Source organism: Gobio gobio, assembly GCF_949357685.1.
Source record: "Gobio gobio genome assembly, chromosome: 12".
Lineage (NCBI taxonomy): Eukaryota > Metazoa > Chordata > Actinopteri > Cypriniformes > Gobionidae > Gobio > Gobio gobio.
The window spans coordinates 38,680,135-38,706,714 of NC_137105.1; the positions used below are offsets into that span (position 1 = coordinate 38,680,135).

Consider the following 26,580-nt stretch of genomic DNA (forward strand, 5'->3'; position numbering starts at 1 on the left):
GACACATTTTTAGTTTGATTCTCCCCAAAAAGTGGTGAACCAGCGACAGCATCATGACTAGGGCTCATTGATGTACGTGGGGAGCGAAGGCTGGCCCGTGTGGTCCGATCAAACAGACGAGCTACTGTAGCTCAAATTGCTCATGAAGTTAATGCTGGTTCTGATAGAAAGGTGTCAGAATACACAGTGCATTGCGCATGGGGCTGTATAGCCCCAGATCAGTCAGGGTGCCCATGCTGACCCCTGTCCACCACCGAAAGTGCCAACAGTGGGCATGTGAGAATCAGAACCTGACCACGGAGCAATGGAAGAAGGTGGTCTGGTCTGATGAATCACGTTTTCTTTTACATCACGTGGATGGCCGGGTGCGTGTGCTTCACTTTCTTGGGGAGCACATGGCACCAGGATGCACTATGGGAAGAAGGCAAGCCGGCGGAGGCAGTGTGTTGCTTTGGGCAATGTTCTGCTGGGAAACCTTGGGTCCTGCCATCCATGTGGATGTTACTTTGACACGTACCACCTACCTAAGCATTGTTGCAGACCATGTACACCCTTTCATGTAAACGGTATTCGCTGGTTGCTGTGGCTTCTTTCAGCAGATAATGCGCCCTGCCACAAAGCAAAAATGAGTCAGGATTGTTTGAGGAGCACAACAACGAGTTTGAGTTATTGACTTGGCCTCCAAATTCCCCAGATCTCAATCCAATCGAGCATCTGTGGGATGTGGAGTCCGATCCATGGAGGCCCAACCTCACAATTTAAAGGGCTTAAAGGATCTGCTGCTAACATCTTTGTGCCAGATAACACAGCACACCTTCAGGGGTCTAGGGGGTCCATGACTCGATGGGTCAGGGCTGTTTTGGCAGCAAAAGTGTGACCGACACAATATTGAGTCATAATGTTATGCCTGATCGGTGTGTGTGTGTGTATATATATATATACATTTATATATATATATATATATATATATATATATATATATATATATATATATATATATATATATATATAAGCATCATCCGTGTACTTTTGTGATTCTGTTTAGTTCTGAAATTACACACTTTAAGTATATTTTTAATGAACATTTTTCATGCCTTGTTGCATTCTGGGAGGCCTTCTCTGAGAAAGATAAATGAGGTAATGTTTTGTCCAGAATATCTTGAAAGCCAACATAACAATGAACAGCCTTCATGTGAAGAGCATGTACAGTATATGATGCTTTATAATGCCAATGTCTTGGCAAGTTGCTAGATTTGGAACAGTGCCTTATTCTGACCTAAGTGCTTAGTGTATCCTCACCATGGTAACAGTGTCATTGTCAATGCAGTGGAGTGACCTCAGAGGTTGTAGGGCCACTGTGATTATTTGAATGAAAGAGAAGGAATGAATGAAAACCACAAAAGGAAGCAATCTGAAACGTGCTGCTCTGTTGAAGCGTCGCCGTATAGTGCTGTGCGTATTATTGAGCTTGAGTTCTTACGTATGAATGACCTGCAGATTATGAGTCATTATGATGGAAAGCGACTTGTGTGCTGCGATAACACAGGACTCACTACGCAAGCTCACGGCAAACATTCCATTCTGTGAGCTAGTTAGAGGGAGGCTGGCGTTGAATAGGCACACAAGTAATTAATCTTTCAAGGATTTTCTATGCTTCCAATTTTAAACTGCCCAGAAGGAATGGAAACGCAGTTATGTGCTGAAGATTTTGCATCTAAAACCCAGAAAAGCACTTGAAAGATTAAAGTCTGCAGTTGGTGGGACTGTTTCATTTTGTATTACAAGCAGCATTCTTGGAAAACAAGCAATTTATTTGCTGGAAAGCCAGAGATTTTCTTTCAAGTTAATATAATGAATGAAATGGAATTTCTTTTTGTGTAAAACAACTGTATCCAAAATCAAAAACCAGCTAGCAGAAGGTGGAGACACCACAAAAAATATGACATAAAATCCAGCACAGGGAATTAATTTTTAGAACTAGTTCATTTCAGCGTACAAACCAATTCACAAAAATGAACAGACAGATCAAATCTGCTATTTTAAAAACAGCTGAGCTACTTATTTGTGAAAAAAGTGTGCTTAATTGTATTGAATGTGTACTTGATCTTAAAAGTATATTTAAAAAACTGTATTTGCAAATAATATAATAAAAGGCCAGTATTTTAATGAACTAAAAGGCCACTTAGGTGTACTTAAAGAGATTAGTTTATTAACACACTTAAGTACACTTTTAAAAAAGAGCACTTTCTAATAATGTCAATTTGAAAGTTTTACTTTACACTACATTTTTTTAATCATTATATGTATTGTGTACCGCTGCCTTAGACTGAGTAAACCCGGCCTGATCTGCCGGCGATTTGATTTCACCCTACAGCTCAGGCTGGAAACCTGTACATTTATTTATCCTGCATCTGTCACACATTTGCGGGAACCAATCACAGACTGGCTTATCCACCTGGCGCACTATTGGTGGGTTTAACACAATGACGGATAAAGAAGCGATGGCTCGATCCCGCCTCTTGTGGTCTGATTGGTTGAAGGACTATCCAATTGCATACAGAGTCATTTGAATTATGCTTGTTGATCACGCCTCATGTGGTCTGATTGGTTGAAGGACTATCCAATTTTGATCACGCATCTTGTGCAGGATAACATACATAGCAGACTCCCCAGACCAATGTTCAATCTTAAAAGATTGAGCTTGGTCTGGTGATAGCCAGACAACCGCTCCCTCCCACTTCCGCCAAAAATATGTGCGATTTGATCCCTCTCCCATCCCAAAACATTCACGTTTTGTCCCGTTCCTGCCTGCAAAAGGCCATAGGAAGAGGTCTACGCTGATTTTTCAGTCCCGGCCAGTCTCGTTCCGCTGTCTATAGGCTATTTTTTTTCCAATTTCCACACACACAGCGCTTCTGGGGAAGTATTCACAAAACATTTTATCTTACCACCAAGAGTTCTCCTAAATAGCAGTAAAAGTTCTTAGCTAAGAGTTTTCTCTTAAATCATATTCCCAAAGCTGCTGAGAGCAACTTTTACTAAGAAATAAAGAGAAGTCTTAAGCTAAGAGTAAGGGTGGGGTTGACCTCGTTGCTATGGATGATGTCATCATGCTCACTAACTATGGTCATAGTGATTGGCTGATAGGGGAGGAGTCTCTGTCAGTGATTTAATTGACGAGGTATGAGGTATAAGGTTTTAAAATAAGAATTTTGCCATATTCAAATAAAGATTTTAAAAAGTAGGCTAAGTATTCCAATAATTAACTTAAAACCTAAAAAGTAGGCTAAGATTGCAGAATTCAAGCGACAAATTATGTTTTATAAACAAAGTTTGGGAGGAGCACTGTCTAATCAGCTCGAGTATATGCAGTATACACAGCCGACTCACCTTACCTCGACAGCTTTCTGCATCCCTCCACCACCTCGACTCCTTACTCTCGGGCCAGCCGGAGGTTCAGGGGAGAACTCTGAGCCCTCGAACCCCTCGGATAGCACCCCGAATAGGCTTATTTAACTCTTTTACTCTATCCGGTCATTTGTAAGTGTGAGCTCGTGAAACAACTGCCACAGGTAATCAGACATTATTTCTTTTTTTATTTATTAATTTACTTATTTAATAAATAAATATAATTTTTTGGCATTTTTGCCTTTTTATTATGATAGGACAGTGAGTAGACAGGAAGCAAAATGGAAGTTAGAAAGGGGAGAAATGTCCGCAACAGTCATTATGATTGTTTGTGATTTGGTCTTAGTTACTTAGGTGTCCTCTTGACTACTCCTAACGTTTTACTGATACTGACGTTGGAGCTAGTTTTAGCGCTAAAATATTTTGTGAAATACTCTTAGTGCAAAAAATGAGGACTGACATGCCCATTATTTTTAAGAGTTTCTCATAAATCGGCAAGTTAGGAGCTACCTTTAGCTTTAAGATGTTTTGTGAATACGGCCCCAGATCTCCAGTTACAGACTTTTACTTGCAGTTATTATTTAATTATAACTGCATGTAGCAATTAAAAACGTGTCCCGCGCCGCACTCTGTTTTGGGATTGCAGACCTCTACAGTAATTGTAAATAACATTCTATTAAGTGTCCAAAAACATTACATTTAGTTTGCACTTACTGTATATTCTTTTAAAATGCATCACTTCTGTAATAAGTACTCTTTCTATAAATATGCTAAAGTGTACTACATTTTCTCAAGGCCTGTCACACCACTTTAAATGTAAATGTAAAATCGTCAGTTTTAAGTGTGAAATCATTAAGTTTGTGTGGGCACATGACATGATAGTTTGACAATGAAAGCTGCCCATTAACCTTGTTCAAAACTTTTTTTTTAACAAAGCAACCCTCTTTCTCAAAGTTTGTTTAACACATCACTGACAACACTTCATATTTCAGCAGGGAAAATAGCACCTCGTAGTCAGGCGGGTTGTCATAAGATGTCATCCACTGTTGCAACTCTCGAGTTAACTGCCAGACCCATGGGGGTGCGTCTCTCCTTCCCCCCGTGCATTCGGCGTGTGGCGTGTGTATTGTGTTAGTGATGTTTTAATGACTCTAGATGAAGTGGGTGGTGAGGGGAAGATTGCCACTTGCAGTAGATTTCAGCAGATGATTGCTCTTCAGCGGCAGGAGGCTGACACTATAGCGACGAGGCCCTGGTGTTTCAGCCATCAGCCTTGAGGACAACTCGCTCCGAGCTCTTGACCTATTTCTGTCCTCCAATCCCCTCTCAGGGTTAATGTTCCCCTTTATTTCCATGGCCATTCAGCGTTTGAATGCTGTTTGTGAAGCTTTCTGTAGCTGTCCCTGAATTGTTGAGTTTAGGTTCTCGGATGTAACTTTGCCGCTTTCACAAAAGAGGTTTCAGTGCACACCTGGGTTCAGTTGACCATAAAGTTCAGTTTGTTTGATTAGTGTCAGCTGCAAAACTCGGCACCCCAAACTCAAGCTTGAGTCCTTTGAAAAGGGGGTATAGTTTGAACTAAAATGATGCAAAATAAATGTCCAAGTAGGCAGGATCTTTGTCGTCGTCAGACTGGAAGGTCTTGGTGCTCATCTGGGTTCAGTTGACCATAACGTTCAGTTGATTTTGATTTGTATTTTGCAAAAGTTAGGTGGGCACCAAACAAATCATGCTGGAGTCCTTTAGGTGTGTTGGGGTGTGGAGTTTGAACTCCACAATGATGTAAAATAAAATAAAATAAAAATAGAAAGGTATGTAATGGATTACAATCAGCTTTCGGCTGTTAAATTGAAGTACACAATTAGATAATACCAATTTAGGTCAACCAATTACCAAGCAAGGGTTGATTTTGTTCAGTCTGTGGTGTAAAAGGTCACATTAGCAATTAAAGAAAAAAACAACCTGGTTTCACAGAATTCCGTGAAATGAACACGGGCCCTTTACCTCAAAATCTGTGGTAGTTTCACGGAATCGCCGAAAATTCCGTGATGGGTCCACGGAAGTGATGCCTATGTAAGTCAATGACAGTAAAAAGTATGATTTTATGAATATTTATAGGCTACTTTTATATTTTGGAGCAACTAACTCTCCTACCCTAAACCTACCCACTCTCAACAATATAAAACACATGACAGGCAAATAAAAGTTTCACAGGTATTTATTGGAAAAACTGACCCAAAACAGTAACAGTATTGCATTCCAAGTCTTCTAACGTCATACAATATCTTCATGTAAAGAACAGAGTTGATCTTAATGTTTTAATCGCTGAAATGATGATCCTGCCGCTCCGTCCTCTGTGCACGCACTCATTCATATATCTCATTCAAATAATACACACGACTCTTGAGCATGACGCGATCGGTATTGTATTGCCAATTGTATTTTACAATCAAAGCTGACGTAATGACGCAATTGGTCACGAGACGTATGACAGCTGTCAAACCTGACGGAACGTTTCTTCCGGTGGTAAAATTTGAAATGTGTTGTTTATCATCTTCGGCGGATGGAGATGCTGATCGCTTTTGGGGATTTTCTTCACACAAATCAATTGTTTAGCCTCGCAACACTTGGAATATTTGTACTTTTTGAATAAATTGTGCCTGCAGTCGTATCTGCCTGTTATATCCTGTATTTTTTTATAATACACAAATGGGTAGGTTTAGGGAAGGGATTGGTTTATGTGTTCAAAATGTGTCTGAATACCCTAAACAAATAAAATAAATAAACAAATGCAAATTAAATTATGCTGGCTGATTAAATCGAGAATCACACTTGTCATAATGGCAAAATCATAGTTTCATGACGATAACCATGGTTATGGCATGCATGCCTAATGCGTCTGTATACTGTCATTGACTTACATTGGCATCACTTCCGTGGACCCATCACAGAATTTTCGGCGATTCCGTGAAACTACCACAGATTTTGAGGTAAAGGGCCCGTGTTCATTTCACGGAATTCTGTGAAATCAGGTTGGAAAAAACACTTACGCAAAACATGGTCAGGTCAAAGTGTCTGAATAATTTTGGTCCCAAATTTTTATCAGTTTTACTGGTAGTCCACTGTATGAAGAATTTGTGGGTATAATATGTCACAGGTTACTTTATTTTGCTCTCCTCACTTACACGAACTATAGTGTCCTGCACCCACTTGTAAAAAAGGTATTTGGCGTCTGAATAATTTTTGGTAAATATGTGTGTGTGTGTGTGTGTGTGTGTGTGCGTGCGTGTGTGTATGTACTAATTATGTGATTATTAATTATATTTGAATACACACACACATGTATATATTTAAGAAATATTTGCATGTATATACTGTATATTTTATATAACTATGACATTTTTTATCACATATTTTTCTTAAATACATACATGCATGTGTGTGTATTTATATATATATATATATATATATAATTTATAAACATTATACACAGTACACACACATATTATATAAACACAAACTTTTATTTTGGATGCGATTAATCGTGATTCATCGTTTTGACACTAATTATAAAAGAAAAGAACATGGACCATTTTTAAGAAAATGAATGGATAAAAATTACACCACTTGATATGCTATTATTGCTGTGTTTTGTTTTCCTTTCCTTTCCTATACAGTTCTTGCTCATTTAAATACATGTCACCTATGTAGAAAACAGCTGTCTGGTTGTGTTTCCAAAATGCTTACTGAGCAAACTGACTTTACTGAGTTACTCACATTGATAGAAGCATTTTGTTAATATATTTATGTGACATCATTGTTTGAATGACAAAATGTCTGATATCCAAGCTAAACTTCATCTGTCCCTCAAACTGTGTGTGCAGTTCTAAAGTACTTTTTTTGCGTTTGTCCACAGGTTCTTCAGCACCACCATGCAGTTCATGAGATTTCCTACATTGCAAAGGATATCACAGACCACAGAGCCTTTGGTTATGTATGTGGGAAAGAGGGAAACCATCGGTTTGTGGCCATCAAAACTGCCCAGTCTGTAAGTACTCATACCCAAAAAGAGTGTCAAAAAATTGCTGTATAGTCATATTCATACACTATATGTCCAAAAGTATATTTCAGAATTGTGAGTATATTATGTACTACTGTCCCAATGCTGTTATGACAGCTATAAAGACTCCATCTCTGCGTTCATTCCCTCAGTCTGTTTCTGACCTTGCCCCTGTGTTGTTGTTTCTGCTGCTGTTCTTTGTTGTTGCGTTGCTAGTCTGCAGTGCTGTGCTTCTGTTGCGGTTGCTCAATCGATTTCCATACCGGGTCGATGAGTATGCTGTCCTCTCTCTCTCCCCATCCATTGCTCTCTCACTGTGAACTACAAGTGACCCAGCAAACACATATAAATAGAGCAATAGCAACATGTTCCTGCGTTATTTTCATTTATTCCTGCCACAGTTATTGCTCTCATTTATTATTTTTCCAACCTCATGTTGTCGTTTCCTGCTGTTTCGCCCCATCACCCCATTTCTTTCCTTTTCTGTCTTTAAGAACTGTGGCAGTATTATGGTAGAGTGATGGTATTACATAAAAATACCATGGTACTTTTGGTTGTTTCTTCAAACTTTGTACAGCACGTCCAAGGGGTTGATCTATTTATTTAGTTTATTGTTTTGTTTTATTTTATTGTTTTATTTATTGTTTTGTTTAATTGTATTATTTTTTATTATTTTATTTTATTATATATATATATATATAAATATATATATATATATATATATATATTTAAAATTGTTATTATTTTATTTTATTAATTTGTTTTTATTTATTTATTTATCTACTAATATAACTATAATAATAAAAATACAAAAAAACTTCTGTCCCTCAATTGTGGGATCTTTTCCATCATAATCCACAAACTTCCCTCTAATAAAGTATTTTGTAATATTTGTATTTTGTGTTATTTCTAATCTCTAATTTTGCCAAATTTGCTAAACGTGTGAACCTATTATTTAATTATGTGTATTTGGGATATATAAAATGCTAGCTAGAAATTAGCCTTAGCAAGGAGTGAGCTATTGTATTCCAGAAATGATCAAAATATAATTTCCAGCACAAAATACTATTAAATACAATACATAAAATATTAAAAGTGTGAACCGAGTTTTATTTCTAAAAGTAAGCTGGGCCAAAAGTGCTCATAGTTGAAGAAACACTCATATATCATGCTGCTGAATGAAATGAGTGTGTATAATTTGTCCAAAAAACCCATTCCAGCATGTTTTTTTCTTTACTTTCTTATTTCTTCTCTCTTTTCTCATTTTTCCCCCCCTGTAAACACTCTTTCTTTCTCGCATCTGCTCATATTACATTTCAGTGGAATGAATCTGCTGGAATAGGCAGCAGAAAAGTACCCAAGGCGAGTTTTGAGGACAAATGTTCACTTCACATTTTCATCCATGTATTTATTGAGATATTAGTGACATATAGGCTACACTGGGCAGGAGATGCATTTTAATGTAACTACAAAGAGAGAAATTTGATCTGACCCAGCCCTTTCAAATGGAAAGCACTTTGTTCTGTCACCTCTCATCTGGAAGATTTAAAAGCAGCCGAATCAGAGGTTAAGAGGTCCTCGTTATTTTGTTTCGTTTTTGCTCTGAATTGCTTGAAGAATCAGAAATACAGGATAATACAGCATATATGGCTCCTCATTGAGAAGATCATGTCACTTCTTCCTCTCTCTTCCTCTTTGTCTCTATAAATCTGTGTCTCTATGCCTGTCTTTCTGCATGTATTCCCAGGCTGAGCCTGTGATCCTTGACCTCCGTGACCTTTTCCAGTTGATTTATGAGATTAAACAGAGGGAGGAGATTGAGAAGAAAGCTCAGAAGGACAAGCAGTGCGAGCAAGCTGTTTATCAGGTAACACACTCGCATGAAACCTTCACACTCGCATACACTTAAAACCCAAAGAACATTTACAATTTCTAATGCTCGGTCAAAATAAGACCGCATAAATGTCAGCAGACGAATGAGAGTGGTGTAAAAGAGAAACAACAACAAACTCAAAAGGGAATGATGAAATATGCAATACAAAAGGATTAAAATACAGAAACAACTAATTTCCGAGAGGGCATATTTATTATTTATCTCAGAGAATACATAATTAGACTCATATGAGACCGGGTGCATGCTGATGTTTTTTTTTTTTTGCAATTGTTGCTTGTAAGATTGTAAATTGATGAAAATTGGGTGAAAAACAAGGCAGGCTGTACAACAACAACAACAACAACAACAACAACTGTATATATAATATATTGAATATGAGACAGTTGTTGTTGTACAGTATATACACTGGTGTATATATATATATATATATATATATATATATATATATATATATATATATATATATATATATATATATATATATATATATATATATATATATATATATATATATATATATATATATATATATATATATATATATATATATATATGTATGAGACATTTGTTGTTGTACAGTCTGACGCAAATCGAATAATATGATTTTGAGATGATCGAGCTGCAAGATTTTAAAGAGTTTAAAGAGATTTTGTTTACAGATGTTTAGAAGAAGTTTATACTAGAAAGGTACATTTTATGACAATGGATTGTTTAGATTCGTTTAGGTTTAGATATAATATCAGTTTAATGTTTACTGACTTTATGCACTTCTTAATGCACAACTTACTTAACAGTACACTTTTTATAGTTATTTATTTATTATTTTATTTATTATTGGCACATTATATATATATATATATATATATATATATATATATATATATATATATATTTACGTTTTACCCTTATTCAGAAAGGACTGTGAAAAGTGACTGGAGAGAGATAGGGTGGGATCGGGAAACGACCGTGGGTCACATTCAAACCTGGGTCCCCGTGAGCACTTGGACCTGAATACGATACGAACATGGCAGTAGTGATTTTGCAACTGTTTACTATGTCTTGTCCAAAGAGGTGGAAAAAAAAGCACCCATAGACTTAGCTGGTTTTGCAGCAAAAGACAGTAAAATTTGTCCAATACCCAATTCATTGAAATGTCTAAAATATCTTTTTTGAAAATAAGACATTTCAATAGCTGACTGATAACCTTTTCATTGCCATTAAAGTGAAATAACCTAATAATAAACATAAGAGCCTGATAAAGAATAATGTCAGATGGACTTAGAGGTTTTTGCATCTGAAGTCTTTATATATATATATATATATATATATATATATATATATATATATATATATTACTAACGTGCCCTTTAAATAACACAAAAAATACTGCGCTTTTCACTTTAGACCAGATTTTTGTTGGTAAATGGCACAGTCGTTTTCAGTTGCCTCAAAACAGCAACGCGCCAACAATGCGCCTGAACACACCTAGTTTTCAGATCAGCACACCTATGGGCGAACAGATGGACGAGTGCATTTGCTATTTAAACAATGTGGCGCTGGACATGAAAACGATAACTTCGTCGGGCTGAAACTAGCAAAAAATACTTGCGGTAGCGCCTGGCATCGCATTGCACCGGGTGTATGATAGGGCCCTATGTCCATCTGACATATATACTTTTTTATTGTGTATTTCATCATATTTATTAATTTTTATATAGGCTATATTAAATATAGCATCTATTAATATTACATCTCAACTTAACTGAACAATAGCTGTCTTTTTGGAAGAGTAAAAAAGCAGTAATACATATTTTTACTATTCCTAAATTAATCTCAGACGACAAAACAGTGGCAAAATCCTCTTGCCTGGCAGCTTTTTCCACTTCCCTCTCTCTCTCTGTCTGTTGAATCTCAGGTGCATATCTGCGGGGTGATTTCCTTCACACTGCTTTTTCAATCGAGACTAAATCACTCCTTCCGTCCTGTTCCGGCCCCATTTCTGTTCCTATTTTCACCGGCTGATGTTAAAATTGTGCTTTTGCTCTGTTTTTTACATAAATGACCAAAATTGGCTTCTTTTTTCTCGTCATCATCTTCTCTCCTGTTTCCTTCTACCTCTACTCTCCTTCCTTCAATCACCCCCTCTGTGTGATCACTCCTGCAGACCATTTTGGAGGAAGATGTGGAGGATCCCGTGTATCAGGTAACGCTTTGAAATAAATCGTTAATCATTTTGTCTGCCTGAACGTACGCTGTCGATTTAGTGTGCCTCTCACTGTCGCTTTAAACAGGGCTCCCTGCTCAGTAATATGCGTTTAATCTCATTTACAGCAATAAATGATTCCACTCCATTTTCTCTGCTCTTTCCTCACTCCTCCTGAATTAATAAGTCTTGTTATTTCATAATTTCGATATAGAAATTAACTGTGAATCGTCGCTGTAAAGTGTTATTAACTTTTCCTTTTCATGAATTGGGAATATACTGATAAAACTCTGATGCAAGAGCGATTCTGGGAGCCTCCTTTATTTGGTACTGAAAACAGACAGCTTTAACACATCTCATCTGGGCTGCGTGTGTGTGTGTGTTTACATGCATTACATTGCCTCTCCGTATTGTCCGGTGTGCATCATAATGGGAATGGCCAGACTTCTATGTATTTTATGGAATAGATTGTGTTTGATTGGAGTGTATCTTTAAATAGCAAGACTTGACGTCCATTGGCTGTTAGTGACAGAAATGAGAAACATTGCTTCTAGGCCCAGCATTTAGCTTAAGAATCAGTCATTACTTGCAATATAGTGCAGACCTGATAAGCATAATCAATTTGCTGTTAAGAGGGCTAGAGAAGGAAAGAATTAGCCAATGGCTAACTGTGTAACAGAATGAATTAGCCAATGGCGACAGTAGTTAGTAAATGGGAACGTCTAAGCCATTACATCTAATGTCACAGAAAATGGAGACGATTCTGCCATTAGCATTAATGTGGGCTTGAATGGACAGGAATTACCGATTAGCCAGAATGTTGCTTGCCAAAAATCGCTCTCATCTCTGTGTGGTCCCTGCGTTATGGAGGAATATATCACAGCTATGGGTTTAAACGGGATCTGCCATCCCCAAATTGGTCCTAAAACTCAGTGGCTGGCATTTTAAATGCAGACCAACACCATGAAAGTTGTGTTACCCCTGCTAAGCTAACATTAGCATGCATCTTTAAAGAAACATTGTGATCTATTTCTCCCTAACATTGTAAAATTCATAACATCGCCCTGTTTGCAGGTACAGAAACAGAGGGGAACGGATACACAGAAAAAAACATATTGGGATGAAATTTTAAATCCAGAAATCAGACTGAATATATGCATGAGGCATGGAAGAACAACTTGTAATTCTTCCAAGTTGTCTTGAATGTGGAGTGAATATTCTTCTCTGCATTGAAACTATCATAGTTGCAGCGGAAGAGGAACTTAAGGGACCATAACGCTTTGCTAGGTCAGCGCATATTTCTAAAGGTCAAATGGTAAAACATGACACAACTTCATTTAGTCAGGCAGCCGTCCGCTGTGTCCCTCAAGGCTGCGGGGGTCACTGCGCTGCTCCTGGGGCCACTGTTGATTCTGTGTGATCAATCAGTTTTCTTCCTTTTCTCTTTTCTTTTCGCACTCACCTTTTTCCTGTCCCTTTGCCTTCTTATCTTCCTCTGCTGCCGATGTTGTAGTACATTGTTTTTGAGGCGGGACACGAGCCCATCCGTGACCAATCAGAGGAGAGCATATATCAGGTACACTACCAAATCTTAATAATGGTAATTTTTAACTGATAATCACTTAATCAGATTTCAATATTAGGTTGCAATGAAAACGTCTCGGTTACGTATGTAACCCTCGTTCCCTGAAGGAGGGAACGGAGACGTACGTCGGAACTGACCGACGAATTGGGATCTGATCTCAGAGACCAATCTACTTCGAGTGTATTAAAAACGAGCCAATGGAGATTGGCATGCGATCCACGCATTCCACGCACCGCCCCGCAGCGCGGGTATAAATAAGGAAGTGGAATGCTTGATCATTGCTTTTTTCTGCTGAGGAGCCGAACTAGTGACTCGGCCCCCTAGCGGAAGCACAGCACCTGGCGACGGGACGTACGTCTCCGTTCCCTCCTTCAGGGAACGAGGGTTACATACGTAACCGAGACGTTCCCTTTCAGTCGGTCACGTTCGACGTACGTCGGAACTGACCGACGAATTGGGATCCCTACCAAAACGCCAGGGCGCTGGCCCTTCCAGCGTCCTGCTTGAGCGCACTGGACCGTCTTAGATGGTACGGAAGTCAGGGCTCCAAGCAGGGAGGTCAGTCACTGCTGTTTCTGCAAGACCCACTCAGTGTGACTATTGGATAACGCTGGGAAAGCGTGCCCGTCTCGGGAGATGGTACGCTGCGGAGCCACGTCCTTCAGTAGAAGGCTAGGTGGCAGAATACACATAAGGACTAACCTGGCAGGGTAGTGCAACATATGGCAGTCTCTGGGGTGGTTCCAGCCTGGTCCCAGGGGGGAAAGAACACGCCCAGAGACGACAGAGCGGGCTCTGTCAAGGGAAAGACACGGGGCTAGCCGAGTAGGGTAGCTGGTACCGTGGAAGAATACACATATGGGGTAGCCGTGAGGGGACCGCTACATATGGAACCCAGCCTACACACACGTTTCACAAGCATACGGGTGCAGGCCTGGCGTCAGACGGCCGCAACGTCTGGCACCGCAGGGGTGACGGAGGAGCTCGACAGGGTTAGCCGTTTCCGGGGAACACAACTGGAGAAAAATAGACGCACGTATCCGGCCCAAAGGGCGGGAGTGGCGTTGCAAGCCGACACTTAGAACGGGCACTTAGCGCTACTGGCCACTGGGGGCGAGGATGCGGGAAGATACCGGCTCTACACGGAGGCTATAGAATCTAGCGAACGTGTTAGGTGTCGCCCAGCCCGCAGCTCTACATATATCTGTCAGCGAGGCGCCTTGAGCCAGCGCCCAGGAAGAAGCAACACTCCTTGTTGAGTGAGCTCGCAACCCGAACGGGCAAGGCACGTCTTGGGACTGGTAAGCCAAGACGATAGCATCCACTATCCAGTGGGCCAACCTCTGCTTGGAGACAGCCTTTCCCTTCTGCTGGCCTCCGTAACAGACGAAGAGTTGCTCTGAGGTCCGAAAGCTTTGAGTCCGGTCGACGTAAGCGCGGAGAGCGCGGACGGGACATAACAAAGCCTGGGCTGGGTCTGCCTCCTCCGAAGGCAGCGCTTGCAGGTTCACTACCTGGTCCCGGAAGGGAGTGGTAGGAACCTTGGGCACGTATCCAGGCCGGGGTCTCAGGACAACGTGAGAGTTGGCCGGCCCGAATTCTAGGCACGATTCGTTGACCGAAAGTGCATGCAGGTCCCCTACCCTCTTGATGGAGGCCAATGCCGTCAGAAGCACTGTCTTCATTGACAGGATTTTAAGCTCCACAGACTGCAAAGGCTCAAAGGGAGGGCTCTGAAGTGCTCTGAGCACTAGAGCTAAGTCCCAAGAGGGTAACGAGTTTGGACGAGGAGGATTTAGCCTCCTCGCACCTCTGAGGAACCTGACGATTAAGTCGTGCTTTCCTACGGACTTACCTTCGACTGCGTCGTGATACGCCGCTATTGCTGCGACGTACACTTTGAGGGTGGAGGGAGACAGCCTTCGCTCCAGCCCATCTTGCAGGAAAGAAAGCACGACACTAATCGAACACCTTCGGGGGTCTTCCCGGTGGGAAGAGCACCATTCAACGAACAGGTTCCACTTCAAAGCGTAGAGGCGCCTCGTAGAGGGGGCTCTAGCAGAAGAGATGGTGTCTACCACTGCCTGTGGTAGACCACCTAGAACCTCCGCGTCCCGTCCAGGGACCAGACATGGAGTTTCCAGAGGTCTGGACGCGGGTGCCATAGAGTGCCCCGTCCCTGAGAAAGAAGGTCCCTCCTCAGGGGGATCGGCCAAGGAGGGGCTGTCGCGAGGAGAGTTAGTTCTGGGAACCAGGTCCGGTTGGGCCAGTAGGGCGCAACTAACAAGACCTGCTCCTCGTCCTCCCTGACCTTGCACAGGGTCTGTGCAAGAAGGCTCACTGGGGGAAACGCATATTTGCGCAGGTCCCGGGGCCAGCTGTGCGCCAGTGCATCCGTGCCGAGGGTGCCCCCGGACAGGGAATAGTACCACTGGCAATGGGTCGAGTCCGGAGAGGCAAACAGGTCTACCTGTGCGGCTCCGAAGAGGTCCCATATCAGCTGGACCGCCTGGGGATGGAGTCGCCACTCCCCCGGAGGTGTCGACTGGCGAGAGAGCTCGTCGGCTGTCTGGTTCAGCGCACCTGGGATGTGAATGGCACGAAGCGACCTCAGATGCTTCTGACTCCAAAGGAGGAGGTGGCGGGCGAGTTGGAACATGCAACGGGAGCGTAGACCACCCTGACGGTTGATGTACGCAACGGCCGCAATGTTGTCCGTACGGACCAGTACATGCTTGCCACGTAGCGGCCCCTTGAGGCGGCGCAGTGCCAAGTGTACCGCTAACAACTCGAGGCAATTGATATGCCAATGCAATTGAGGTCCCGTCCACAGACCTGAAACTGCATGCCCGTTGTACGTGGCCCCCCAGCCCGTGGAGGAGGCATCCGTGAAGAGCACAGCATGCCTGGACACTTGTTCTAAGGGCACCCCGGCCCGGAGAAACGAAGCGTCGGACCATGGGCTGAAAGTTTGGCGGCAGTAAGGAGTCACTGGGACCCGGTACTGGCCGCTCTGCCACGCCCACCTCGGGACTCGGCCATGGAGCCAGTGTTGAAGCGGTCTCATATGAAGCAGTCCGAGCGGCGTTACCGCGGCTGCAGATGCCATATGCCCCAGGAGCCTCTGAAAAAATTTCAGTGGGACCGCCGTCCTGTTCTTGAACGAATTCAAGCAGTTCAACACTGACCGGACCCGCTCTTCCGTGAGGCGCGCAGTCTGGCTGACCGAATCCAGCTCCATACCGAGATAAGAGATCCTCTGTGCGGGACAGAGTTTGCTCTTCTCTCGGTTGACCCGAAGGCCCAACAGGCTGAGGTGACTGAGCACCATGTCCCTGTGTTCGCACAACTGCTCCCGAGACTGGGCGAGTATAAGCCAGTCGTCGAGATAGTTGAGGACGCGAACGCCGCGTTCTCTGAGCGGAACAATGGCTGCCTCTGCGACTTTCGTGAAGACGCGAGGCGACAGGGACAGCCCGAAGGGCAAGACTTTGTACTGATATGCCTTCCCCTCGAACGCAAAACGTAGGAACGGTCTGTGTCGAGGAAGGATAGAGACATGAAAGTACGCGTCCTTCAGGTCGATCGCTGCAAACCAATCTTGGGGACGGATGCATTCGAAAATGCGTTTCTGCGTTAGCATCCGGAACGGGAGCTTGTGCAGGGCCCGATTCAGGATACGCAGGTCCAAGATTGGCCGTAACCCACCCCCTTTCTTGGGTACAATGAAGTAGGGGCTGTAGAACCCCGCCTTCATATCGGCTGGAGGAACCGGCTCGATCGCGTCCTTCGCCAGCAGGACATCGATCTCTGACCGCAAGACCTGGGCATCGCTGCTCCGCACTGAGGTGAAGAGGATGCCCTTGTACTTGGGAGGCCGGCGAGCGAACTGAATCGCGTAGCCGAGTCTGATGGTACGGATGAGCCAGCGAGACGGCCTGGGGAGCTGAAGCCAAGCCCCCAGAGACCGTACAAGCGGGACCAACGGCACCACAGACGTACCCGGGGTGGGGCAGCGAAGTGGAATGGACGGACCCGACTCGGGAGGCCCGGAGGCGGCCCGGAGTGTTGTCCGAATATTCCAGGGCGGGGCAGAGTGTGGGTGAGAAGGCCCGGGGGCGTTCTCGGTGCCCACACTGCTGCCCCCTGGCGAGGGGGAGAGGGGAGGAAAGGAGTGGCAAGGCCCGGGGGCGTCGCGCACTGCCAACCTGGCCCTCTTGGGGCCCAGGGAAAATAGAAACTGCTCTTTTATTGAGAATGTGGGTGCCGCTGGACTCCGGAGAGCCAGCGGCAGAGATGTAACACCAGTCGGGGCCCCCCGGTCCTCCTCCGGGGGGTGGGAGAAAGATGCGGACATCATCTCCCTCAGAGCAGCTCCCGTCTTCCCTGGGCTGCCCGTCTCAGGGCCGCTTCCCCTTGCGCTTGCCGGCTGGTTTAGCGGAGCCCTGAGCGGGTTGGGCGCCTCCCTTACGTCCGGCACCCTGCTTTCCCGGTGGAGGCTGCTGCTTGGGTTTCGCAGGGGCGGAGGCGGACGCAGGGGGACGCCCTCGGCGACGAGCAGGCGGAGGTGCTGCCGACGACGACTGGGTGGAGGCAGCAGCGGGTCGTCGGGGCAGGATGTTTTTGATGGCCTCCGTCTGCTTCTGGGCCACCGAGAACTGCTGGGCGAAGCTCTCGATGGCGTCGCCGAAGAGGCCGGCCTGACAGACAGGGGCGTTGAGAAACCGGACCTTGTCGGAATCACGCATGTCTGCCAGGTTCAGCCACAGGTGGCGTTCCTGGACCACTAGTGTGGACATCGCCCGACCCAGGGAGCGTGCAGTGACTTTCGTCGCCCGGAGAGCGAGGTCAGTCGCCGCACGCAGTTCCTGCATAACACCCTGGTCGGAACTACCCTCGTGCAATTGCTTTAGCGCCTTGGCCTGGTGGACCTGCAGGAGCGCCATAGCATGCAGAGATGATGCGGCTTCCCCGCAGGCGGTGTAAGCCCTGCCCGTGAGACCGGACGAGAACTTACACGCCCGGGAGGGGAGACGCGGGGCACCCCGCCAGTCCGCAGCGGTCTTGGGACACAGTTGCATCGCCACAGACCGCTCGACTGAGGGGATTCCCACGTAGCCCTTAGCCGCACCACCATCGAGAGTAGTGAGGACGGAGGAGTCAGTCGACCGTGAGCGAGCGTTGTAAGGCGCTACCCACGATTTCGTGATCTCCTGATGCACTTCCGGGAAGAAAGGAACCGGGGCGGGGCGCTGAGAACCAGCACGGGCCGTCCCGAGAAACCAATCGTCCAACCGCGAGGGTTCGGGACACGGTGGAGGGTTCCACTCGAGCCCGACACTCGCGGCGGCCCGGGAAAGCATAGCCGTAAGCTCTGGGTCGGACTCGGGCAACGCTGTCACACCCGAAGGGGGCAGCGCAGCCGAATCTTCATCCTCAGAGCCCATTAGCTCGTCCCCCGATGCTGCAATCGACAGCATGTCCTCAGCCGGAGCCCCAAAAGAAACGCCTGGGACCTCCCGGGGGAGGCCAGCGCGCTCTTCTGGAAGCTCCACCGGCGCAGCGGAGGGGGGAGGGGCCCGAGGAGCCGTTTGACCCGTCGGGGAAGCCCTCACAGTAACCCTCAGGTCCCCACCAAGGCCATCAGCCAAAGTAGCAGCCCTCTGCTTTGCAGCGGGAGGACCACTAGATCGGGGGATGCGCAATGGTGCTCCGCCTCTTTCGAGGTAATGGAGTCTGGACCGTAAAACTGCGATGGTCATGTTCCCGCAATGGGAACATGAGTCATTCACGAACGCAGCCTCAGCGTGCTGAACGCCCAAACACGTGAGACAACGAACGTGACCGTCAGCTGGGGACAGATATCGACCGCATCCAGAAACACACGGTTTGAATGACATCTTGAAAAAGACGCAGGGTCAAACCGTGTTGCTCTTTTAGAAAGGAAACTGCTCTTTTAACGTGCTGAAGCACTCAGGGAGATGACCGCGGCACCACACAGTACAAAGGTGCAAGCCTGTGTGTGCACTCAGAAATAGGAAACGCCCAGCGAACCAACAGCTGATCTCCGTCTGAAGCGGCACTCGCTGACGCGCTGTCACACCCGCACTGGAAGCAGACCCTCTCACGAGACTCGTCAAAAACACTCTTCGTAGAAACAGGAAACATTCACTGTTCGGCTCCGAAGTAGAAAAGCAATGATCAAGCATTCCACTTCCTTATTTATACCCGCGCTGCGGGGCGGTGCGTGGAATGCGTGGATCGCATGCCAATCTCCATTGGCTCGTTTTTAATACACTCGAAGTAGATTGGTCTCTGAGATCAGATCCCAATTCGTCGGTCAGTTCCGACGTACGTCGAACGTGACCGACTGAAAGGGAACTATAATACATGTTTACTACTAGTAACAATTTAGTTCTTATTATTATGGAACAAAACATAAACAATCCAGAGTAGCATATGTCCATGCAAAATAATATTTGTGGGGGATTTGAAAATGTGACTTCATAAAATAGTACTGCACTTTTTTGGAAGTTTGCAAGCTCTAAAAGAAAAATCTCACATTTTAAATTGGACTAATAATTTTACATTACTACATAATTTACTAGTTCTACTCAAAATTATACAATGTTGAAATAAATATTTCAAGATTTTAATAAATAACAGCAGAGTTTCTCACATTTGTCATTGTTTACAAAAAGTAAAAACTATCAGTGATTACTTCACCAAATTAATATTCATGAGCCAGGCTGATGAGGTTTATAATGTCACCCCTGATTTTTCAGATCATTCCTACACTCCTGCTCGAAAACAGAAATTGCTAGTAAATTTCACAAATAACTACAAATAAATGTCAAAAAACACATTGAAATAAACGTGAAATTTTGAAAGAGAAAGACTGATATAGTACAGGGCCATAACCACCACTGACATTGAGGGGGACAATTTTGTCCCCTAATATAAAATAATTGCCAAATTGTCCCCCCAATATTAAAATTCTTCATTATGCAGCGCTCTGTATGGTGTTATGCTGCGTTCACACCAAACGCGAATAGAGCGTCAAAATCGCGTCTACCGCGTCTAGTTTCATGCGCAAACATTTTGAATGCATTCGCGCGTCCGTGGCGAATTGGTAGTGTAGAAATTGGTCGCGTGTAGAAATCGAGCGTTTGAAGCGAAATAGACGCGCGTTCAAGGCGCTCCAGGAGAAATATGTCATAAAACACCACTCTGCCTCTTTTCATTTTCATTAAAAATATATTAATAACCACACAAATGTGGTCCAGGCAACGCCTACATTATCTTCACTGCATGTATATTTAAATATCCTTAAAAAATAAAGTTACTTCTTAAAAATAAGAAACTTTTCTTTGCCCTCATTCAAAACGATTTGGCAGACAACAAATTGTAGATTCATGACACCAAAGATCGCCCGTTAGATCCACACAAGACGAACCACTACAGGACATCAGAGCCAGCGGCAAACGACAGAAGGACTGGCCGAGGAAAGGCTGCTCTCGCCGGGTTAATAAGCGCCGCTGATCGCCTGGATCTCACAACTCCTAAAAAAAATAGGCACTCTCTTTATTTATTATTTATATATATATTATTTAACCACAGATTTGAGCTTTAAACAACTACATTCTCACCTGAAAAAGTCTTAAAACTACATTTTGTGACACAATAGTAGTATTTTTAAATTATGCAGGGTTTCTCATCACGTCACTTCACCACGTGACCGCAGCGAGCAGGCTCCTGATTGGTTAACATGGTACAAATTGACGGCAAAGTTCAAATTTTTCAACTCGGGCGTCAGACGCGAATTCGCTTCAAACACGTGAATTCACAAAAGCACCACTCGCGTGTAACGCGCGTATCGCGCAAGATGCTCAATTCACGTCCTACGCGCCGCGCGAAACGCGCCTTCCGCCAGACGCACGTCAACGCGCCTTTCCATTGACTTAACATTGAAATCACTCAGACACTCTATTCGCGTAGGCGGGGTTAGTAGGCGCGGTTTACTGTGCACAGAAGCAGAGCATGTTTTCCATTGCAAAGCATCAGTTTAACGTTGAAAGAGAGAGCGCGGCAAGATCTAAATAGCGAAACATTTAATACACGTCAACTGTTTTGCCATAGAAATGTTAAATGACTGACAGTAACATACAATGATTCAAAATAATGACCTTTTTTTCTCAAATAAAGCTGTTTTGAATTGGAAATTTACGTAATTCCTGAGTGTAACGGGACAAGAAACATTCACGTTTTCAACATACAAATAAATAAAAGTACATGTGTGCTTGTTTTATTGCAAATCAATGAAAATATAATTTGCAAATAGCTCGAAAAGATCATTTCCCAAATAGACTTAGACCTAGAATATCCTTCACTCTTCTGTTTCTTTAAGCTTTATGAAAAATTGGTCCCCCCAAGACATGGTTACGGCCGTAGTATGTAGTAAAACCAATACTAAACTCGTATTTATTTGTACAAGGTGGCTAATTCGTACGACCTCACTCTGTACGATGACTTTGTACGATTTGTCTAAACCACAGTGATGGGCGGGGTTTGAGGTTAGGTCATTCGTACAAAATCATACGAATTGGGCAACTCGTCAAATACGCACGATTTAGCATAAATCGCACCAATTCGTACGAGTGAGCTCGGAAAAATTTGTAAGAATTAGCCATTTTTACGTTGTAAAATACGTACGAATTGTCATCTGTCAGTTTGATAAACATAATCGAGCTATCATTAAAAGCTTTCATGGACCAACATTATCAAACAGCCAATAGGGAGCCTTCTTTAAATAATTCTCTAGAAGATCCCCGGGTTTTGATGGTGCAGCTATACTGACAGCTCCACTGTGTAGCTGCCAGGGTCCCACCTGTGAATTAGAACAGAGTGCTACACCAAGCCATACTAATTCAGCGTGACGGCCCTTTCAATGATTTACACCCAGCAATGTTTCGTGCTCCGAGCGCCATGACCAAGACAACAGCAGGTGTTGTATCCTCAGGTGCTGCTTTGTTTTGTCACCTGTGGCTAGTCAAAAAGAGACACTGCCAAGCTAAACAATAAACACGTCAGTGCCCCAACACTTTGCCAGTCTGTCTCCTCCGCAACTTTTTACAGTGCCGACTTAATGTCATAGTCAGTTCAGTAGCTCTGCGAAAGCTTGAAGCACCATAAGGGACCTTCTAACTATTCAAATATCTGCACGGCTCTCAAGCGCTAACCTGACACTTCACAAACTCCTTCACTTGTTGCTGACATCAGGACAGATATCGGAAACTCAGAAGCATGAAAGAGACATCTGCTTGCTGTCACATCAATAAAACCTGGATGAGCTAACACCTGATCTCATCTCATATCAAACAAAAAGCCAGATTGGCCAAGTCAAATTGAATCGGTGTAAACATCACTTTTGATCTTCGCTAACAGCGATGAAATAGGGAAACCTAAGCGAACAGAACAAGAGATTTGTGTTCTCATGTCCACTGTCAAGCCTGAAGCTATATAAACGACATCAATCAAACCAATAAATTGTGGTTTTATTGCGCCGTGAAAATATCAGGGAATTCAATTTATTTTTATTTTTTCAGGGCTGGGAAAGCCATGGAAATTTACATTTTACATTTACATTTAAATTTACAGAATCTACATTTTCTAGCTTAGATTTAAGATATATCACCATTTTACAAATTGCTCTTTGTGGGTGCAATATTCCCTAACATTTTTTCCCAAACTTAAATGGATAATTCACCCAAAAATTCTGTCAACTCACCCTCAAGTTGTTATTTGTCAAGATATTTGGAAGAATGTTTGTAACCAAGCAGATCTCGTCCCCCATTGACTACCATAGTATTTTTTACCCACTATGGTAGTCAATGGGGAACGAGATCTGCTTGGTTACAAACATTCTTCCAAATATCGTCCTTTGTGTACAGCAGAACAAACAAATGTATACATTTTTGGGTGAACTATCCCTTAAAAACACTACAGGTGAATAATAGGACACACATTAACTAATAGATAATTAAATACTTACCCCAGTTTATTTACTAGCACAAGAAACACATGTTCTGAAATGTTATGTTTAAATATGAATATGAGGCATTATTTCATTAAATATGCACAGATTTGCACACATTTCGAGAACAGAAATTGAACATTTGATAAAGCCAGGTTTGAAATCCTTATTCCATTTAGTTGACAAATTAGAGTCAAATGTCTCTTTTTATCATTCCATAAATCATAAAATTCTGTTAATTGGTGTAGGGGAACCCTATATTTAATTAATAGTTCACCCAAAAATTTAAATTCTGTCATCATTTACTCACCCTCGAGTTGAAGTATGAATTTATTTCAACTGCTGAACACAAAAGAATATATTTTGAAGAATACAGGGACCTAAACAGCTGATGGACCCCATTGACTTCCATAATAGGGGGGAAGTACTGTGGAATCCATCAACTGTTTGATTACCGACATTCTTAAAAGTATCTTCTTTTGTGTTCAGCAGAAGAAACAAATTCATACAGGTTTGGAACAACTTGAGGGTGAGTAAATGATGACAGAATTTTCATTTTTGGGTGAACTATCCCTTTAAGAACATTTTTTGTAAAGAATCGCTATCCAACATTTCTTAACCTTACAGAACAGCACGGTAGCATCTCATAGCAAGATACGTTGCTTAACCAAAGCTAACACTATGCATCAAAAGTAACCTTGACCTCCAGCGGGCCCCTTGGGTCCCAAGTAGTTTTGGCTCTAGTAAAGTTTGGATAGCATGACTGAGGGATTGATGCAGAAGCGTAGGGAGCTTTCCAAAGTCTGCATGGAGAAATTACTCTGCTGTGAGAGGAAGCAGCAGGTCTTTCCTCTGCCCTTTCTCCAAATGAAAGAGTGAGAATGATTAATCATTGCTGTCGCTGTGTGATCTTTGAATAAAGGAAATGGAAAGATCACTTCAAGTGTACGATCAAATAAAAACACAGCGGCAATCAGTCTCTCAGCAAGAGGGAAATTAAGAACAATGGCAAATTAGAGAAAGAGAGAAGACGTGAAAATAACAGACACAGAAAGGATCTGCATCTTTACTAGCTGTCTAATTTGAACATGAAAATGATGGTCCCAAAATATATGTATTTAGGAATCCTTCATAAAATAAAATACAATAAAATATTCATAATGCAGACTATACAATGATATTAATATTATTTTGATTTTATCTAAAACACATTTGTTATAAATAATACAAATATGTATTAATATTATTCAAGCTAAATTTTAATTTCACTATATTCTGCATCTTGCACTTATATTATTAAATCAATCACAACGCTTTATACACAGACAATGACTCATTTTGCTCTCCAGGAAGCATACAATTTGCATTTTGCATTGACCTTGTAAAATCTCTTGCTGAAATCTGAACTAATGGTAACTTGTCATGTTAACTGTGCATTTGGCTGGGCTCCCTGTCCACACCAGGTCCCTACCAGCCAACAAAAGGAGGGAGTTTATGACGTCCCAAAGCGACATCCAGTGAGTGGACCTGTGTGTGTTTGTTTATGTGACTCTCCTGTGCCTCTCTCTGGCAAACCTTTCAATATATAAACCAAGCATCAAGCATGTTCCGCTCCCTGTCTGTGAGGAGTTCAGCAGCACTCATTCCCCCGGCTTACAGTAAATCGCATTGATTGTGCACTCTTAATTTCCCCACCGGTGTTTGTGTGTTTTTGGCTGGTTGTGTATATGTGTGGTTTTGTGTTCGTTTTATTTTCTTTGTGAAAATCTAGTGGGCATTATGTGATTGGTCGGTTTTGCATGATGTGCGCTTGTCTTCACCCCATGATAAGGACAGCTGGTGCGTTCATGATGGCATTTCAGCCTTGTGAATCAAGTTAACAAGAAAGTTCACCCAAAATGAAAGTTCTTATGAATCATGTATGGGATCATTCCATGGAATACAGAGATTTTAAAGAAATATGCTTATTCTTTTCAATGCAATGACAGTGAAGGTATTGAAGCTTTTTATTGAAGTTTCCGTCACAAAATAAAACATTTTAAAAGATAATTGTGACTTTTTTTCTCAGAATTGCAAGATATAAAGTCAGAATTGCGAGATGTAAAGTCCGAATTGTGTTATAAAGTCAGAATTGCGAGATGTAAAATCAGAATTGTGTTATAAAATCAGAATTGCGAGATGTAAAATCAGAATTGTGTTATAAAATTAGAATTAAGAGATGTAGAGTCAGAATTGCGAGTTGTAAAGTCAGAATTGCGAGTTATAAAGTCAGAATTCTGTTATAAAGTCAGAATTGCGAGATGTAAAGTCAGAATTGTGTTATAAAATCAGTATTGCGAGATGTAAAGTCAGAATTGTGTTATAAAGTCAGAATTGCGAGATGTAAAGTCAGAATTGTGTTATGAAGTTAGAATTGCGAGATATAAAGTCAGAATTGCGAGTTGTAAAGTCAGAATTCTGTTATAAAGTCAGAATTGCGAGATGTAAAGTCAGAATTGCGGGTTGTAAAGTCAGAATTGCAATATATAAAGTCAGAATTGGTATATATAAAGTCAGAATTGCGAGATATAAAGTCAGAATTGCGAGTTGTAAAGTCAGAATTGTGAGTTGTAAAGTCAGAATTGCGAGTTATAAAGTCACAATTGTGTTATAAAGTCAGAATTGCGAGATGTAAAGTCAGAATTGTTATAAAGTCAGAATTGTGAGTTGTAAAGTCAGAATTGCAATATATAAAGTCAGAATTGGGATTTATAAAGTCAGAATTGCGAGATATAAAGTCAGAATTGCGAGTTGTAAAGTCAGAATTGTGAGTTGTAAAGTCAGAATTATAAAGTCAGAATTGCGAGTTGTAAAGTCAGAATTGCGCTATATAAAGTCAGAATTGTGTTATAAAGTCAGAATTGTGAGATATAAAGTCAGAATTGTGTTAAAAAGTCAGAATTGCGAGATATAGTCAGAATTGTGTTAGAAAATTAGAATTGTGAGTTATAAAGTCAGAATTGTGAGATGTAAAGTCAGAATTGTGTTATAAAGTCAGAATTGCGAGATATAAAGTCAGAATTGCGAGATATAAAGTCAGAATTCAGACTTTGCAATTCTGACTTTTTTTCCTTGCAATTGAAGTTGTAAAGTCGTTTTACAACTTCAAACAAAGTTGTAAAGAAAAAAAGTCAGAATTGCGAGATTTAAACTTGCTATTGTGACTTTGTATCACGCAATTGTGACTTTATAACTCGCAATTGTGACTTTATTTTTTATTCTGTGGCAGAAACAAGCTTCCATAGAAGGGAGTCTTTCAAGCATTAAAAAAGATATAAAAGTACAATAGATTTGGTCCATAAAATTCATGTTCCGTATCAGGCAGAAATGTAAGTAATTATCCATAAATATAGAACAA

General features: G+C 42.4%; 1 protein-coding gene across 1 annotated transcript in view; it reads left to right on the forward strand.

Annotated features, from left to right (window-relative positions):
* dab1a (DAB adaptor protein 1a) overlaps positions 1 to 26,580 on the forward strand; it is a gene marked incomplete at both ends in the record, with an annotated part of 133,572 nt that overhangs the window by 83,652 nt on the left and 23,340 nt on the right. Inside the window, 5 exons of the mRNA XM_079831206.1 lie at positions 7,325 to 7,456; positions 9,216 to 9,335; positions 11,527 to 11,565; positions 13,079 to 13,141; positions 24,647 to 24,700. Coding sequence (XP_079687332.1) covers positions 7,325 to 7,456; positions 9,216 to 9,335; positions 11,527 to 11,565; positions 13,079 to 13,141; positions 24,647 to 24,700 — 408 coding nt within the window. The remainder of the gene's footprint in view (positions 1 to 7,324; positions 7,457 to 9,215; positions 9,336 to 11,526; positions 11,566 to 13,078; positions 13,142 to 24,646; positions 24,701 to 26,580) is intronic.